The sequence below is a fragment of the Salvelinus alpinus genome, chromosome 20 (assembly GCF_045679555.1).
Source record: "Salvelinus alpinus chromosome 20, SLU_Salpinus.1, whole genome shotgun sequence".
NCBI lineage: Eukaryota > Metazoa > Chordata > Actinopteri > Salmoniformes > Salmonidae > Salvelinus > Salvelinus alpinus.
The window spans coordinates 38,596,883-38,614,923 of NC_092105.1; the positions used below are offsets into that span (position 1 = coordinate 38,596,883).

Here is an 18,041-nt window from a genome sequence, read left to right on the forward strand (position 1 = left end):
TGGGTATGGCCAGGGGGTTTTCCTCAACAAGGGCTCAGACTTTTTCCTGGTCAGATCGAGTGGTATACACTGAGTGTAGACAAACACAATGTATAATGGGTCTGTAATCAAAAAGATGTTGCATAAAACTTACTTAATAGAATAAATCGTTTTCTGTCAACTACAGTGGGGCAAAAAAGTATTTAGTCAGCCACCAATTGTGCACGTTCTCCCACTTAAAAAGATGAGAGAGGCCTGTAATTTTCATTATAGGTACACTTCAACTATGACAGACAAAATGAGAAAAAAAAATCCAGAAAATCACATTGTAGGATTCTTTATGAATTTATTTGCAAATTATGGTGGAAATAAGTATTTGGTCAATAACAAAAGTTTATCTCAATACTTTGTTATATACCCTTTGTTGGCAATGACAGAGGTCAAATGTTTTCTGTAAGTCTTCACAAGGTTTTCACACACTGTTGCTGGTATTTTGGCCCATTCCTTCATGCAGATCTCCTCTAGAGCAGTGATGTTTTGGGGCTGTTGCTGGGCAACACGGACTTTCAACTCCCTCCAAAGATTTTCTATGGGGTTGAGATCTGGAGACTGGCTAGGCCACTCCAGGACCTTGAAATGCTTCTTACGAAGCCACTCCTTCGTTGCCCGGGCGGTGTGTTTGGGATCATTGTCATGCTGAAAGACCCAGCCACGTTTCATCTTCAATGCCCTTGCTGATGGAAGGAGGTTTTCACTCAAAATCTCACGATACATGGCCCCATTCATTCTTTCCTTTACACGGATCAGTCGTCCTGGTCCCTTTGCAGAAAAACAGCCCCAAAGCGTGATGTTTCCACCCCCATGCTTCACAGTAGGTATGGTGTTCTTTGGATGCAACTCAGCATTCTTTGTCCTCCAAACACGACGAGTTGAGTTTTTACCAAAAAGTTCTATTTTGGTTTCATCTGACCATATGACATTCTCCCAATCTTCTTCTGGATCATCCAAATGCTCTCTAGCAAACTTCAGACGGGCCTGGACATGTACTGGCTTAAGCAGGGGGACACGTCTGGCACTGCAGGATTTGAGTCCCTGGCGGCGTAGTGTGTTACTGATGGTAGGCTTTGTTACTTTGGTCCCAGCTCTCTGCAGGTCATTCACTAGGTCCCCCCGTGTGGTTCTGGGATTTTTGCTCACCGTTCTTGTGATCATTTTGACCCCACGGGGTGAGATCTTGCGTGGAGCACCAGATCGAGGGAGATTATCAGTGGTCTTGTATGTCTTCCATTTCCTAATAATTGCTCCCACAGTTGATTTCTTCAAACCAAGCAGCTTACCTATTGCAGATTCAGTCTTCCCAGCCTGGTGCAGGTCTACAATTTTGTTTCTGGTGTCCTTTGACAGCTCTTTGGTCTTGGCCATAGTGGAGTTTGGAGTGTGACTGTTTGAGGTTGTGGACAGGTGTCTTTTATACTGATAACAAGTTCAAACAGGTGCCATTAATACAGGTAACGAGTGGAGGACAGAGGAGCTTCTTAAAGAAGAAGTTACAGGTCTGTGAGAGCCAGAAATCTTGCTTGTTTGTAGGTGACCAAATACTTATTTTCCACCATAATTTGCAAATAAATTCATAAAAAATCCTACAATGTGATTTTCTGGATTTATTTTTCTCATTTTGTCTGTCATAGTTGAAGTGTACCTATGATGAAAATTACAGGCCTCTCTCATCTTTTTAAGTGGGAGAACTTGCACAATTGGTGACTGACTAAATACTTTTTTGCCCCACTGTATATACTTACTTTCAATGACAGCTGTGATGCATCAAGTCTATTGTCAATAAACACAGGTATACTTAGTGTATGTAAACTTCTGACCCACTGGAATTGTGATACAGTGAATTATACGTGAAATAATCTGTCTGTAAACAATTGTTGGAAAAATTACTTGTGTCATGCACAAAGTAGATGTCCTAACCGACTTACCAAAACTATAGTTTGTTAACAAGACATTTGTGGAGTGGTTGAAAACGAGTTTTAATGACTCCAACCTAAGTGTATGTAAACTTCCGACTTCAACTGTATATAAATGTAATTCTGTATCCCCGCACGGTATAAACTAATAACTCGATTTCATCTCCTTCCTATTGGCCAAAAGTTATACAACAACACTGTCCATATCAGATTTTACATATCGTTTATGAGTTAGCCCCACACATTTATGAACGTTTGAGCCTGATGTCCTTTGTGGTAAGTTATCTCATGAATTGATATAATGTACCCAAGTGAGCAGCCACCTAACGCAATTGATTAATGAATAATTCACGCCTGATGCCCTCAATTGACCTTTGTGCCCGCTCCCATACCCAATAATTCTGTATTTCTTCGTGACTAACTTGAATACAGGTAAACCAGAAAAGCTACATCCATGATTGGCAGATGAGTGGCAACCCTAATTAGAAGCACCTGCTGCTCATTAGTGGTTCCCTACAAATGCTGTTTTGAATTCAAATAAAATTGCACCTACAACATAGAAGGCTGCAAAGCCTAAATGGCTATGTATGCTACCCCAAAAATAATATATATTTTTTAATAATCTTTTAGAGTGTGGACCCATTACACCTTTTGTTTGTCTGAATTTGAGGGTTTTACGCACCAGCCAAGCTCCAGGGAGAACGCAATGGTCCCCTTCTGACAAAATATTAAGAGCATCATCCTAATATTGAGTCACACACTCTAATATTGAGTTGGTACACTCGAGGTATCTATTAGCAAGGACCTTGAGTTTTTCCTAGTCAGGTCATGTGGTCAGGAAAAACTTCTAGCATAACTAATGGATGCTCAGTACCTTGAAGCTCCCACACTTTGAGAGGAGCCATGTCATTGGTGCTCTCTAACAGATGCTTCCGGAGCTCCCCTAGCTGCTCCTGCAGGTCTGGGTGGGAGTTTCTGGGATGGAACAAGACAGAAGGTGATACTACGGTTCTAATATTTGTTATACAAATACATTGACTTACAAATACATTAACTCACTTCAATTTCCCAAAGAGAAAGCCTTGGACTTCATCAATGTCATCCTCATCAGTGTTCGCTGTTCCTTTATCTGTGGAAAAGCAGCAGAGTTGCCCTTAATATTCTTCAATTGGCATCAGTTAAATATATATTTTAATACAGAATAGGAATGCACAAACAAACCTTTTACTTGTGTGTCATCCACAGCTTTGTACTCAGTGCTTTTTATGGCCAATTCAACACCATATCCAGACAACAGCATCTTTTGAGGCCTTGGCTCCTGTAGTGGAAATCAGCAATGGAAATATAATCTTAACCATAAAAGCATCTGTTTTAATTCAATCTAAGAACCAATGGTACTGATGTGTGTTTGTCATACTGACACCGAATAAGGGGGAAGCAAAACACTTATTTAACACTTCAAGGCCTATAAGAAATCAATTTTTTTTCTTCATGAGCGGACCAATCAGTAGTGCATGCCAAAGGGCCTGGCATGTTAACTTCAACTCCACGACCCTGTGATTCTTCAGATTTTATTCACATCTTAGAGACACGAGGCGCTCTGAATGTGTAGTCTTTTACACCTACGCGGTAGCTCGTGAACTCTGTGGTACATCTCTGAAAAGAACACATTAGTGCTGCTTCTCACAGTGTCAGGCCATCCGTTACTCAGGCCCCAGCTAAACTTCCTCTGGTTATCTGTATTCTCCTGCTGAACACTGGCAGCTAATGCAATCCATTTGTTGTACAGCCCTGATGACCTCGCCCTTTGTGGATGTTGTTCTTAAAGCTGCAATGGCCTTCCTGTCACCCCCTCCATTCCATCTTCCCACAGAGCTCAAAGTTGGAACCAGTGACCACAATGCACAGTAAAGCACAAGCCTGTTCTACATTAGCATGAACACTTCCAAGCTTCCAACAACACGCAATCTTACATCAGTCCAATATTGGACAAAACCAAATCAGATTTTCACATGTACAAGAGCACAGCCAACCATTATGAGTTATAGCAACTGAGGATCAAAAACACCATACAGTGGTAATTTAATAGATTACTGTTCAAAATAAGTGTGGTAAAGCACCCGGTTTTGAGGACAGTTGTTGCACCCCCTATAAAATCCCACTTCAATCCCTGGCTAAAGCACATCAATCTTTAAATACCGTTCAAAGCTGTTAAGGAAATCCAAAAAGCCTCACTACTCACGGCTACAAAGTGACGCAGCACATAGACGAGCTTGCCCTCCGCAGCCTTCTCAGCCAGCACCTTGTGGAAGGAGCCAAACTTTTTGGTGCCGATCTCAGCATAAAGGATCACAACTGGGACATCTGTCTTATTGAGTCCAGGGTATCTATGCTCATTCTTGTATAGATAAGGTTTTGGCCTGCAAACATGTAAAAAGAGAAGTTAGATTCCACCATTTACATACAAATCTATAATTTGTACTAATCAAACTTGAATAACATAATTTATTAACTGTTAATTATAAAATAACATATTTAAATTTATGTTGTTAGTTCACTCTTGCACTAGAGTGAGGTAGATCCTCTGAGGAGATGAGAACGAAGTGGTGTGTAGCTACCTGCCTGCAGCTGCCTTCAGGAGCTTCTTCAAATCCTTTGTGCTGCAGCCATGTTGGCCATGGACCGAAACAAAGGCAAGGCATGCCTCAGGCGGAGACTCATCACTGCCTATCTATTGCGAGCAGAGGAGCGACACAATTAGGCTACAGCATTAGGGCTGTGGCGGTCCTGATATTTTGTCAGCCGGTTGTCATGCAAAAGACTGCCGGTCTCACGGTAATTGACCGTTAATTAACATTAACACATTTAGCATCTCCAGGCCCCCACACATACAAGCCGCTGATGGGCGCCATTGGAACATCTACATTTTAAAAAGTATAATAAATTGATTTAATATATGCCATCACAACAAATTCATTATTTATTTCAGTAAAGTCTAAAGAAACATTATGATATGAAGAAAATGTATTTCAGAAGAACAGAATATGCGTTGGCCTACTGTATGTTAGTTATATGGCTATGCTCCATGACAGAGGCTGTAGGCTTGTTCATTTAGCTGACAAGATATGCTTTTAAGTCCCTTGCCATTATTTTATTTTATATGGTTTAATAGTAAAAAATAATATAGTTGAACTTAGCGGAATAAAATAGAAAGGATATTTTTTCCATTACGGAGCAAGTGCGCAGGTGAAGTGGCTATGTTGGGCGTAAAAGTGATATTTGAAAACAGGTCCGACAGTGCATTCGGGAAAGTATTCAGACCCCTTCCACACTTTGTTACATTACAGCCTTATTCTAAAGTAGATTTTTTTTTTTTTTTAAATCCCCTCATCAATCTAAACACAATACCCCATAATGACAAATCGAAAACAGGTTTTCAGAAATGTTTGCAAATTTAAACAAATAAATACCTTATTTACATACAGTGGAAAGAGTGTGAACCCTTTGGAATTACCTGGATTTCTGTATAAATTAGTCATTACATTTCTTCATCCAAGTCACAACAATAGACAAACACAGTGTGCTTAAACTAATAACACACACATTATTGTATTTTTCTTGTCTATATTGAATACATCATTTAAACATTCACAGTGTAGGTTGGAAAAAGTATGTGAACCCCAAGGCTAATGACTTCTCCAAAAGCTAATTGGAGTCAGGAGTCAGCTGACCTGGAGTCCAATCAATGAGACGAGATTGGATATGTCGGTTAGAGCTGCCCTGCCCTTTAAAAAAACTCACAAAATTTTTGTTTGCTATTCACAAGAAGCATTGCCTGATGAGAACCATGCCTCGACCAAAACAGATCTCAGAAGACCCAAGATTAAGAATTGTTGACTTGCATAAAGTTGGAAAGGGCTACAAAAGTATCTCTAAAAGCCTTGATCTTCATCAGTCCACGGTAAGACAAATTGTCTATAAATGGAGAAAGTTCAGCACTGTTGCTACTCTCCCTACGTGTCACGGCTGTCGAATGAAGAGGACCAAAGCACAGCGTGGTGAGCGTACATATTCCTTTTATTAGGTGATGACGCCGACAAAACAATAAACAATACAAAACAACCGTGAAGCTTAAGGCTATGTGCCACAAACAAAGTTAACTTCCCACACTGAAAGGAGGGAAAATGGATACCTAAGTATGGTTCCCAATCAACGATAGACAGCTGTCCCTGATTGAGAACCGTACCCGGCCAAAACATAGAAATACAAAATCATAGAAAACAAAAACATAGAATGCCCACCCCAAATCACACCCTGACCAAACCAAATAGAGACATAAAAAGGCTCTCTAAGGTCAGGGCGTGACAGTATTCGTGCCATGGATCATCACTGGAGGCTTCTTGCCATGGATCATCACTGGAGGCTTCTTGCCATGGATCATCACTGGAGGCTTCGTGCCATGGATCATCACTGGAGGCTTCTTGCCATGGATCATCACTGGAGGTTAAGAATAATCCTAGAGTGTCAGCTAAAGACTTACAGAAATCTCTGGGACATGCTAACATCTCTGTTGACGAGTCTACGATACGTAAAACACTAAACAAGACTGTTGTTCATGGGAGGACTCCACGGAAGAAGCCACTGCTGTCCAAAAAAGTTCACAAAAGTGCACCTGGATGTTCCACAGCGCTCCTGGCAAAATATTCTGGTGACAGATGAAACTAAAGTAGAGTTGTTTGGAAGGAACACACACTATGTGGAGAAAAATATCAACATCAAAACCTCATCCCAACTGTAAAGTATGGTGGAGGGAGCATCATGATTTGGGGCTGCTTTCCTGCCACAGGGCCTGGACAGCTTGCTATCATCGACGGAAAAATGAATTCACAAGTTTATCAAGACATTTTGCAGGAGAATGTAAGGCTATCTCTCCGCCAATTGAAGATCAACAGAAGTTGGGTGATGCAACAGGACAATGACCCAAAACACAGAAGTAAATCAACAACAACGGCTTCAACAGAAGAAAATAGACCTTCTGGAGTGGCCCAGTCAGAGTCCTGACCTCAACCCGATTGAGATGCTGTGGTATGACCTCGAGCAGTTCACACCAGACACCCCAAGAATATAGCTGAAATGAAACCGTTTTGTAAAGAGGTATGTTAAAAAATTCTTCCTTTCCGTTGTGCAGGCCTGATCCACAACTACAGAAAACATTTGGTTGAGGTTATTGCTGCCAAAGGAGTGTCAACCCATGATTAAATCCAAGGGCTCACATACTTTTTCCACCCTGTACTGTGAATGTTTACATGGTGTGTTCAATAAAGACATGAAAACATATAATTGTTTGTGTGTTATTAGTTTAAGCACACTGTGTTTGTCTACTGTTGTGACGTTTTGATGACATATTTATGCAGAAATCCAGGTGATTCCAAAGGGTTCACATACTTTTTCTTGCCACTGTATGTATTTAGACCCTTTGCTATGAGACTCAAAATTTAGCTCAGGTGCATCCTGTTTCAATTGGTCATCCTTGAGATATTTCTAGAACTTGATTGGAGTCCACCTGTTGTAAACTCAATTGATTGGATGATTTGGAAAGGCACACACCTATCTATATAAGGTCCCACAGTTGACAGTGCATGTCAGAGCAAAAACTGAAGGAATTGTCCAAAGAGGACCGAGACAGAATTGTGTCGAGGTAGGTCCCCAAGAACACAGTGGCCTCAATCATTCTTAAATGGAAGTTTGGAACCACCAATACTCCTAGAACTGACCTCCCGGCCAAAATGAGAAATCGGGGGAGAAGGGCCTTGGTCAGGGAGGTGACCAAAAACCCGATGGTCACTCTGACAGAGCTCCAGAGTTCATCTGTGAAAATGGGAGAACCTTCCAGAAGGGCAACCATCTCTGGAACACTCCATCAATCAGCCCTTTATGGTAGAATTGCCAGACAGAAGCCACTTCTCAGAAAAAGGCACATGACAGCACGCTTGGAGTTTGCCAAAAAGGCACCTAAAGGACTCTCAGACCATGAGAAACAAGATTATCTGGTCTGATGAAACCAAGATTAAAGTCTTTGGCCTGAATGCCAAGTGTCACATCTGGAGGAAACCTGGCACCATCCCTACGGTGAAGCATGGGGGTGGCAGCATCATGCTGTGGGGATGTTTTTCAGCGGCAGGGACTGGGAGACTAGTCAGGATCGAGGGAAAGATTAACAGATTAAAGTACAGAAAGATCCTTGATGAAAACCTGCTCCAGAGCACTCAGGACCTCAGACTGGGGTGAAGGTTCAACTTCCAACAGGACAACAACCCTAAGAACACATCCAAGACAACATAGGAGTGGTTTCGTGACAAGTCTCTGAATGTCCTTGAGTGGCCCAGCCAGAGCCTGGACATCTCTGGAGACCTGAAAATAGCTGTGCAGCGACGCTCCCCATCCAACCTGACAGAGCTTGAGAGGAAGAATGCAGAGAAGAATGGAGAATCTCCCCAAATACATGTGTGCCAAGCTTGTATCATCATACCCAAGAAGACTCGAGGCTGTAATCCCTGCCAAAGGTGCTTCAACTAAGTACCGAGTCTGAATACTTATGTAAATGTCATATTTAAGTTTTTTAATTTTTCATAAATTAGCAACAATTTATAAAAACTGTTTTTGCTTTGTCATTATGGGGTATTGTGTATAGATTGATGAGGGGACTTTTTTTTAATCCATTTTAGAATAGACTTAGAGTTATTTGGTAACTTTAGTTGTGAATGATACAAACCTTAGAATGTCTTAGAAATGAAAACATACATGGGCTGCATGGTGCGACTATAGACTATTGATTATTTGAGAAAGTAGCAAAGAAAAGCTTGCGCTCTGTTCCTTGCCTCAGGCTGCACAGCTGTTCCTTCATCAAGTGACCATATTTTCACCCATCAGACTATTAATCTTGCCTTTCGATTTAAAATGGTTCATTATCAAATGGACAGGAACAGGGGGGGGAAGACATGTCATCTCTATGCACTCAAATAGCAAATGGAGGCTGTGCGCTTTCCAGCCGTTTTGTAGGCTACTTGGGTTTTATAGCGGAGCATGTGCTTATTATGAGTAGCTGAGAAATAAATATAACAACACTTATTTCAATCCACTTATCAACTACTGTTTGAGGTGCGTGCTCTCGCTGCCCGACAGGTGATATTCCACCCAAATGCTGTATGCCATGGGCTCTCCAACCTTGTTCCTGGAGCTACCCAGTGCTTAGTCTGCACGCTCAAGAAAGGAATACAGGAGAGAGGAGATGGAAACGCATGATGGTGAGATATTCTGTATAGCTAAAGGTAATGTGTCACCCAATTAATTATGAAAACATAAAAAAATCCCTGTTACTAGGCTATTCAAAATCAAATACAAATTCACTAATTGTAGGCTAACTGTATGCCGCCCTCCACAATCAATGAACCAACAGCATTGCCTATGGCTATAAGTTCTCTTGCAGACTAATTGATATACATTTTGGAGCGTAGCATAACAGACCGTCCAGTATGCATAATAATACAGTCCACACTCTCGACCAATTATGTACCAAAGACGCCTTAAATCAGTTTTGTTTTATGTTTTTCTGCTATGCGTAATATGCATAGGCTATGTATTGTATAACTGCACAATCATAATTTTAATTAATAAATAAACCTATGCATAAGCTCTAGTATGCGTATGGGTGTTTAGAGTTAAATCATCACCTTAGAAAGCCCTGTCCATTTTGTTGTGTTAGGCTTTGAAACAACATCTACAAAAAAACATGTTTTACACTGTTTCAACCTGCTATTGAACGCCTTTCTTCAAATTGATCATCACAGTGAGGTGAGTTGTAAAAGTATTTCAGGGCCTACCTGTTGGGATGCATGAACAGCTGGTGAGTAGGACCTCAAGGAGAGAGCAAATTTGAGGAGATTGACCTGGAGCGCCGTCAAAAACTGTCCAGCCTTCTTGATTACCAAGTTGTAATAGGAGCGCACAGACTCTGTAAAGGAAATCTGAGTCAAATGAATGCGCAAAGAATCTTGACTCTCACAATCAAAATCCACATAAATTAGTTAGTACGCAGATTTATGAGGTTTTCTCATGGACCAAAGACCTTTATTATTCATCAAATTCAATCCACATTTACATTTCTGTATCAATCTGTCTGGAAGTGCCGGAAAGAGGCAATGTAACAGATTGTGTGAGAAGCATTGTATCTGAGAACACATATTTTGTGGTAATAAAACTGAAGTGTTTGCTTGTCACATCATAGTGTCCACATACCTCCATTTTTGTAAACCGTTAACTCCTTCACAGTTTCAACAAAGTCCCAGAATTTCTCATTTCCATCCTCTGCAATAAACTCACTAAAAAAAAGATTAGGAAATAAAAAGGTATGAACACAGGAAAATGTAAGTTCATTATGATTGAGGAACTGCAACATGTTACATTTAGTTGCTCTTATACCTGTCTTGTAGTAACACTGTCATTACTACACATTGTACTTTAGTAATTACATAGTTATACAACTTAGCCGTTTTGGTGGAATAAGGAGCAGTCCCTATTTCTATTGTAATTAGTACACAAGCATAATCTACATGCATGTAGCCTAGCCTAACGCTTATAAAATGGATAGGCCTGCATATATGGTATTCAGGAGAGACATAAGTAGTAGGCCTATGCCTTCCTGGAGACATGCATTTTTGTTTTCCAGCTAATTTATTCAGTAAAATATACCTTGTCTCCAGGAGGAAAGGCGTCATGCTCCACTTGGCTTTCAGACTGGCAGAGACGCCTTTCGATGCGGACTGGACATACTGGACGTTCAGCAGAAGCAGCGACGACAACAACAACAATATGTTTCTCATCCTCTACACAAGACACGATGGAGAAGATTGACATATTCGGCAATAGATTAGATTTATAGAAAAGAGAGTGAAATGTAACATGACCCTGTAATGTTATCGTCTCAAAGTGCCACGTAGCTGTAGCAAGCAATTGTTTACAGATGCAATAGCAGACAACATATTATGTGAAGGGATAGCTTATGCAGTCCATTGAAGAAGATGAACCGAATGAGATGAAAGAGCGTGACATAAAATAACAGGGGCGGGAAATCATTAATGTGAGAAAGTCTCAGTTAGCCAGGATAACAAATGATAGGCTAGTCAGGATAGCAAATGATAGCCTCACGTTTCATTTAACACACTATAGGAAAGCTGCTTATATGAATGAAAACGGATTCAAGCAGCGTTACAATAATGTCAAGGAAAACGGGCTATGACAAGATTCTTACTTTGTAGCCCAATAAGCTCCCAATTGAAGCTTCGAACATTCTACAGACATTTTTAGTGGTTACAGTATTAATATTCCTTACCCCGGTAATGCTGGCCGCTGCCATTGATAGGTCCTTCCCTACTTCTTATATTGTAAAATATATTTGTTTGTATTCTTTTTAACAGCCAGAGGAAAATAAAACATTGTATAATATGTATTGGATTTTGTATTACATAATGTATACCTTTCTGAGAAGTGTACTCGGGCGTAGTTAATAAAATAACTCGTTTTTGGTGACAACATTTTGGGACATGCAATGTCATGGCCACCTACATGTTAGATTCTTTTTTTTTTATTCAAGGGGTTTGCGGAGCAACATCCCTACCCTAAACCTAAGCCCCTATCCTATCCATAACGCTTACCTTAAACCATTTTACATATCATTTAAATGGGGTAGCGACGTCTGAAGGATCCCTGATATGGAACCGAAAAGGCAACATGCTGCACCTTATATATAACCTACTGTGAAATAATGGGAAATCACAATCGAATTTTATATTAATAAAGCATGCCCTACATATTGGCTATGTAGGCATATGTGTTAATTTCGAGACTTGTTGTATCAAATCAACAGGTGTAGACCCTACAGTGAAATGCTTACTTACAAGCCCTTAACCAACAATACAGTTCTAAGAATATAACAATATATAACTATTATACTATTGTATAATATACAATTGTTATTTACTGCTGCTCTTATATTATTTGTTATTCTTAAGAGATAAGAATAACAAATAATATAAGAGCAGCAGTAGATAACAATAGTGGGGCTACATACAGGTACCGGTACAGAGTCAATGTGAAGGGGCACTGGTGTCGAGGTAATTGAGGTAATATGTACATGTAGGTAGAGTTATTCAAGTGACTATGCATAGATAACAGAGTAGCATCAGCGTGGCGGTGGGGGAGGGGGGCAATGCAAAAAGTCTGGGTAGCCATTTGATTAGATGTTCAGGAGCCTTATGGCTTGGGGGTAGAAGCTTTTTATAAGCCTCTTGGACCTAGACTTGGCGCTCTGGTACCGCTGCCATGCGGTAGCAGAGAGAACAGTCTATGACTAGGGTGGCTGGAGTCTTTGACACCGCCTGGTATAGAGGTCATGGATGAATGGAAGCTTGGCCCCGGTGATGTACTGGGATAATGGTGTTGATGTGGACCATGACCAGCCTTTCAAAGCATTTCATGGCTACAGGCGTGAGTGCTACGGGGCGGTAGTCATTTAGGCAGGTTACCTTTGTTTTTGGGCACAGGGACTATGGTGATCTGCTTGAAACATGTTGGAATTACAGACTCAGACAGGGAGAGGTTGAAAATGTCAGTGAAGACACTTGCCAGTTGGTCAGCGCATGCTCGGAGTACACGTCGTGGTAATCCATCTGGCCCTGCGGCCTTGTGAATGTTGACCTGTTTAAAGGTCTTACTCACATCATGCTCTCATGCATGTTTCAGTGTTACTTGCCTCGAAGCGAGCATAGAAGTTATTTAGCTCGTCTGGTAGGCTTGTGTCATTGGGCAGCTCTCGGCTGTGCTTCCCTTTGTAGTCTGTAATAGTTTGCAAGCCCTGCCACATCCGACGAGCGTCGGAGCCGGTGTAGTACGATTCGATCTTAGTCCTGTATTGACGCTTTTCCTGTTTGATGGTTCGTCAGAGGGCATAGCGTGATTTCTTATAAGCTTGTGTGAAGTATTTAAAACGATTTTGGATTCAGAACTATTCTACCTGAATTGCATCTGGTTGTTTGTTCCCCTAAAGTATTAAGCCCACTAAATGTGATTCCTGACACAAAAGAAACAGATGTAGACAGATAGACGTAGACAGATTAGGATCAAAAATCGAATAAAATTGTATTTGTAACCTGCGCCGAATACAATAGGTGTAGACCTTACCGTGAAATGGCCTTAACCAACAATGCTGTTTTTAAGAAAAATAAGAGTTAAGAAAAATATGAACTAAATATAAACTAAAGTAAAAAATAAATTTTGATTTGATTTGATGTACAGCTGCTGTATAGGCTTGTGAAGTGGCTGTGTTTAGACAAGCAGCCCAATTCTGATATTTCTTCCACTACTTCACATCTGTTCTTTTTCAGAATTGCGCTGCCTGTGTTAAACCAACTGGAGAGTCCTTCACTATGGACACAATTACTCTTTTTAAAATGTATTTATTTAAAGTATTAATTTACATTTTTAAACTGTAGACTAATGACCATCGTTGGTCACCGCCTTTCAAAGTGTGTTGCATTATGGGGATAACAATTGACCAACTTGGACCTACACGTCGACTACATGAACGTTACAAAAATTCTGTGATCATAGGTCATGAAGATTTGACTGCAGTTCTGCAGTTGCTCTTTACCAACTTCATCTTGCAGCCATCGGCTGCATTGAGGGTGGGAGGCTCTATTGTCAACCAATCATTAGGGTGTTTTTAATTTGTTTGACTGAAACAGGAACCAACTTTGCCTTGATTAATAGTCTACAAATGAGGCTCTCTCTCACTCTGATTATTTAACACATGCATATGATTTCAGACGGTGAGTGTGTGATATTGGGTTTGGAGACATGTTTAGTTCAACATTTTAAAGAAAAACTTTTATAAGCAATGGCAACACTGCCATGTTAATCTGAGTCTTGCTGTTGGAAAACCACATTACATGCTGACTACACCCGGCACGTGCGTACGCCACCGCGTGCACATTGATTTTGTCCATCCACACCAGACTTGATCAGGACACGCAGGTTGAAATATGAAAATAAACTCTGACCCAACTATATTAATTTGGGACAGGTCGAAAGCATTAAACATTTATGGCAATTTAGCTAGCTTGCTTGCTGTTGCTAACTAATTTGTCCTGGGATATAAACATTGAGTTGTTATTTTACCTGAAATGCAGAAGGTCCTCTACTCTACGAGATAGTTTCACAGTAATCTCTCCTCCTTCATTTTGCCATGAGGCTGAGAGAAAATGTTGCAATTTTAAAGCCAATTTCCTGCGATTCTAACCATTTTGCCATTGCTTATGAAGTGCTCTTATGATATTTGCTCCCCCCAGCCCCCACTCCTGCAACCATTTACAAAAAATGCTCGGTACCACAGTGTGCCTTGAATTCTAAATAATTCACAGAGAGTGTCACCAGCAAAGCACCCCTACACAATCACACATCCTCCTCCATGCTTCACGGGGGGAACCACATATGCGGAGATCATCCATTCACCTACTCTTCGTCTCACAAAGACACAGTGGTTGGAACCCAAAATCTCAAATTTGGACTCATCAGACCAAAGGACAGATTTCCACCGGTCTAATGTCCATTGCTCATGTTTCTTGCCCCAAACAAGTCTCTTCTTCTTTTTCTTCTTCTTCTATCCTTTAGTAGTGGTTTCTTTGCAGCGATTCAACCATGAAGGCCTGATTCACGCAGTCTCCTCTGAACAGTTGATGTTGAAATGTGTCTGTTTCTTGAACTCTGTGAAGCATTTATTTGGGCTGCAATTTCTGAGGCTGGTAACTCTAATGAACTTATCCTCTGCAGCAGAGGTAACTCTGGGTCTTCCTTTCCTGTGGCAGTCCTCATGAGAGACAGTTTCATCATAGTGCTTGATGGTTTTTGCAACTGCACTTGAAGAAACTTTCAAAGTTCTTGACATGTCTTAAAGTAATGATGGACTGTCGTTTCTCTTTGCTTATTTGATCTGTTCTTGCCATAATATGGACTTGGTCTTTTACCAAATAGGGCTATCTTCTGTATACCACCCCTACCTTATCACAACACAACTGATTAGCTCAAACGCATTAAGAAGGAAAGAAATTCCACAAATTAACTTTTAACAAGGCACACCTCTATATTGAAATGCGTTACAGGTGACTACCTCATGAAGCTGGTTGAGAGAATGCCAAGAGTGTGCAAGCTGTCATCAAGGCAAAGGGTGGCTACTTTGAAGCATCTCAAATATAAACTATATTTTGATTTGTTTAACACTTTTTTGGTTACTACATGATTCCATATCTGTTATTTCATAGTTTTGATGTTTTCACTATTATTCTACAATGTAGAAAATAGCTAAATAAATAAATGAGTAGGTGTGTCCAAACTTTTGACTGGTACTGTATATGTATATATTATAATTTTTGGAGGTAGGGGGCCCCTGGAAGTCGTGCCCCGGGGCACGTGGCTTGCATTAGGTAATCCGTTCCTGACCTCCCCTGACATCACACCTTGACTTTTGTCTACAGTTGGTTGGTGTAGCCTTACTACTCAAATGCGCCCATTGTTTTCACCAGCCATGTGCAATTTACTCTGTAAGTCTGCAGTTTTAAAAATAAATCAAGTACTTTTCTAAAAATGTATTTCTCAGTTCCTCTTTTAAAGCCTTTTAAGATGACATAGTATTGGCACAAGGCTCTTTTAAAATGGAATACCTTTACATGAAGTGTTCTTCGTGGTAATGAATCATTCTCGCGTCCAATTTCAGCACCATGGACAGATACCATGTGTCAACAATTTACAACAAACAACCTCTTGTGTTGCTACTTGATACCTGGCATCTGTCCATGGTGTTGAAGTCGTAAGTGATGATGGTTCATTCACTAGCGATTGTTTTTTTACTTTTATATCTATTTCTTTTTTTTGTGAATCTAATTATCTATTAATATTGTGCTAATTGGTTTAAATGCTTTTGGTTCTCATGAAACCATGTCAATGTATGAAATAGGCTGCCTGAAGTTAGTACAGTATTTGGATTGGACTGGATACATTGTTTCCCCATTTGATTGGCTGGCAATATTGTAATGTCGTTTGTATTGTATTATTCTGTCGCCATTGGCTTTCGTTGCAGTCTTCAAAGTGCTATTGGTTGCATTTTCTTGGTGTAAGATTAGCCATCATTGGTTAATTAATTGCACGGCACTAAACTCACATTCCGTTCTCAATTTTTCATAGCTTAGTTTAAAAACATCGAATTGTCTAGTCACTTGTGTGTGCTGACTGATCCGCAAGAGCTGAATGTAGGCTATCTGTTCTACGAGACAAGAAAAATTATGAGCCTTTTCTCCTATGCTAGCCTATAGCCAAGTTACAGTAGCCTTGGTTATGTCCACAAAAATCGATAGATAGATTATTACCACGAAGAGGGCGTAACATGATCACCGGGTCTTGAATGCAGCAACATCTTCAAGTAATAGCCTAAGCTAGCCTGCAATGTTTGAACAAAACTGAACCGCGCGATGTATGAGGATGCTTCAGGACCCATCCCACTGTAGTCGGAGCAGCAGTCGCTTGCCCCTTCATGCGCACGCCTTGGACATAAGGATATATGAACGCCGACATTTCTCCACTTCCCTACAAGCACGTTTGTGGTGCTGAAGTGAATCAGACAACTGTTTCCCGAGATGTAAAGTTGTAATTTTGCGGGATCAGAATGAAACATGTTGACTGGTTCAGTTTCACTTGAAATTCTAGCACGGGGGACGTCAGTGTGCAGCACTGAAAATACCGTTTGTGAAGTTGGACAACCATGAAGAGAAGTAACCGGAATATGTCCTGTTTTTGCAAGCCTGTCTTGTTTGAAATGATCTGCTCTGGTGTGATATGACTGCAGTATCCTTGAAACATAAAGGTAGGCTACCTGCTCAGACCAAAATATGCCTTTTGATAGCAAGAACAATAACTAAATCTTGTCCATATCAACATGTGGCACTTTGAAGATCCATAGACATTATTGTGATGAACCAAGCAGCAGCTACTGAAAGGATCATGTGTAATAATTCACACTAATGGCATGAAAACATATTCTTGTTAACATGGATGATAAATCCAATAAATTGATCTTAGTTCCTATTTTAGCTGTTCTTTTTGTAATGATAGGCTATCAATATATATGTCCAGCTGGCAGCAGTTCTTGCCACTTTAAAACTGGGGAAAATTTGAGAGGGGTCAGTATACTTTCTACCCAATATCGGACAAACGAAGACTTTTACACAGAACTGGAGGATGACAGCCCTCCGAAATTGCCGTCAAAATTCAACTTTACTGAACGAGACCTTCAGCGGCACGTGGATTTCAACATCAAAGGATACGATGTGATAGTGTTTTTACACATTCAAAAAACCGGGGGAACCACGTTCGGAAGGCACTTAGTTAGGAATATTCGTTTGGAGCAACCATGCGACTGCAAGCCAGGGCAGAAGAAATGTACATGCCACCGACCAGGGAAAGAGGAGTCCTGGCTGTTCTCTCGATTCTCTACGGGCTGGAGCTGTGGTTTGCATGCCGACTGGACAGAGCTCACCAATTGTGTACCTGTCATCATGGACAAGAAGGAAGCTCAAAAGAACAAAAGGTACTGTATAACATTCTATTCGTTCTCTCTATCTATGTGTGTGTGTGTGTGTGTGTGTGTGTGTGTGTGTGTGTGTGTGTGTGTGTGTGTGTGTGTGTGTGTGTGTGTGTGTGTGTGTGTGTGTGTGTGTGTGTGTGTGTGTGTGTGTGTGTGTGTGTGTGTAGAGAGAGAGAAGGAGAGAGAGGGAATGGGGGAGGGAGAGAAATACCTTTACATTCATATTCACACGTTCCTTGGCATTACCCTCATGACAATGTGCTTCTGTAATTACAGCATGGCCTACAGTTCAATGTACATTGAACTCTGAGACTATGAACTGTAATACAAAAAAGTATTTAGAAGTTACCTGTAATACAAAACAGGCTTTTGAAGTTACCTGAGGCAACAGGGAGTTGTTGGTGATA

The 18,041-nt window shown here is 40.7% G+C and overlaps 2 protein-coding genes across 5 annotated transcripts in view; one reads left to right on the forward strand and one right to left on the reverse strand.

Moving 5' to 3' along the window:
- The window catches only part of uggt2 (UDP-glucose glycoprotein glucosyltransferase 2), a 44,666-nt gene extending 33,204 nt beyond the window's left edge, over nucleotides 1-11,462 (reverse strand). For 3 of the 4 annotated variants that reach the window (XM_071355609.1, XM_071355608.1, XM_071355606.1), the window contains exons 1-9: nucleotides 11,257-11,327; nucleotides 10,698-10,831; nucleotides 10,245-10,327; nucleotides 9,830-9,960; nucleotides 4,568-4,680; nucleotides 4,192-4,369; nucleotides 3,171-3,267; nucleotides 3,009-3,078; nucleotides 2,824-2,924 (exon numbers count right to left, since the gene is read on the reverse strand). In XM_071355609.1, the coding sequence (XP_071211710.1) occupies nucleotides 2,824-2,924; nucleotides 3,009-3,078; nucleotides 3,171-3,267; nucleotides 4,192-4,369; nucleotides 4,568-4,680; nucleotides 9,830-9,960; nucleotides 10,245-10,327; nucleotides 10,698-10,831; nucleotides 11,257-11,295 (946 nt within the window). In that variant the 5' untranslated portion in view covers nucleotides 11,296-11,327. The other variant, XM_071355607.1, reaches the window with a different exon arrangement.
- A 4,697-nt stretch (nucleotides 11,463-16,159) lies between these two features.
- The window catches only part of hs6st3b (heparan sulfate 6-O-sulfotransferase 3b), a 96,501-nt gene continuing 94,619 nt past the window's right edge, over nucleotides 16,160-18,041 (forward strand). The window contains exon 1 of the mRNA XM_071355610.1: nucleotides 16,160-17,637. Within this exon, the coding sequence (XP_071211711.1) occupies nucleotides 17,099-17,637 (539 nt within the window). The 5' untranslated portion in view covers nucleotides 16,160-17,098. The remainder of the gene's footprint in view (nucleotides 17,638-18,041) is intronic.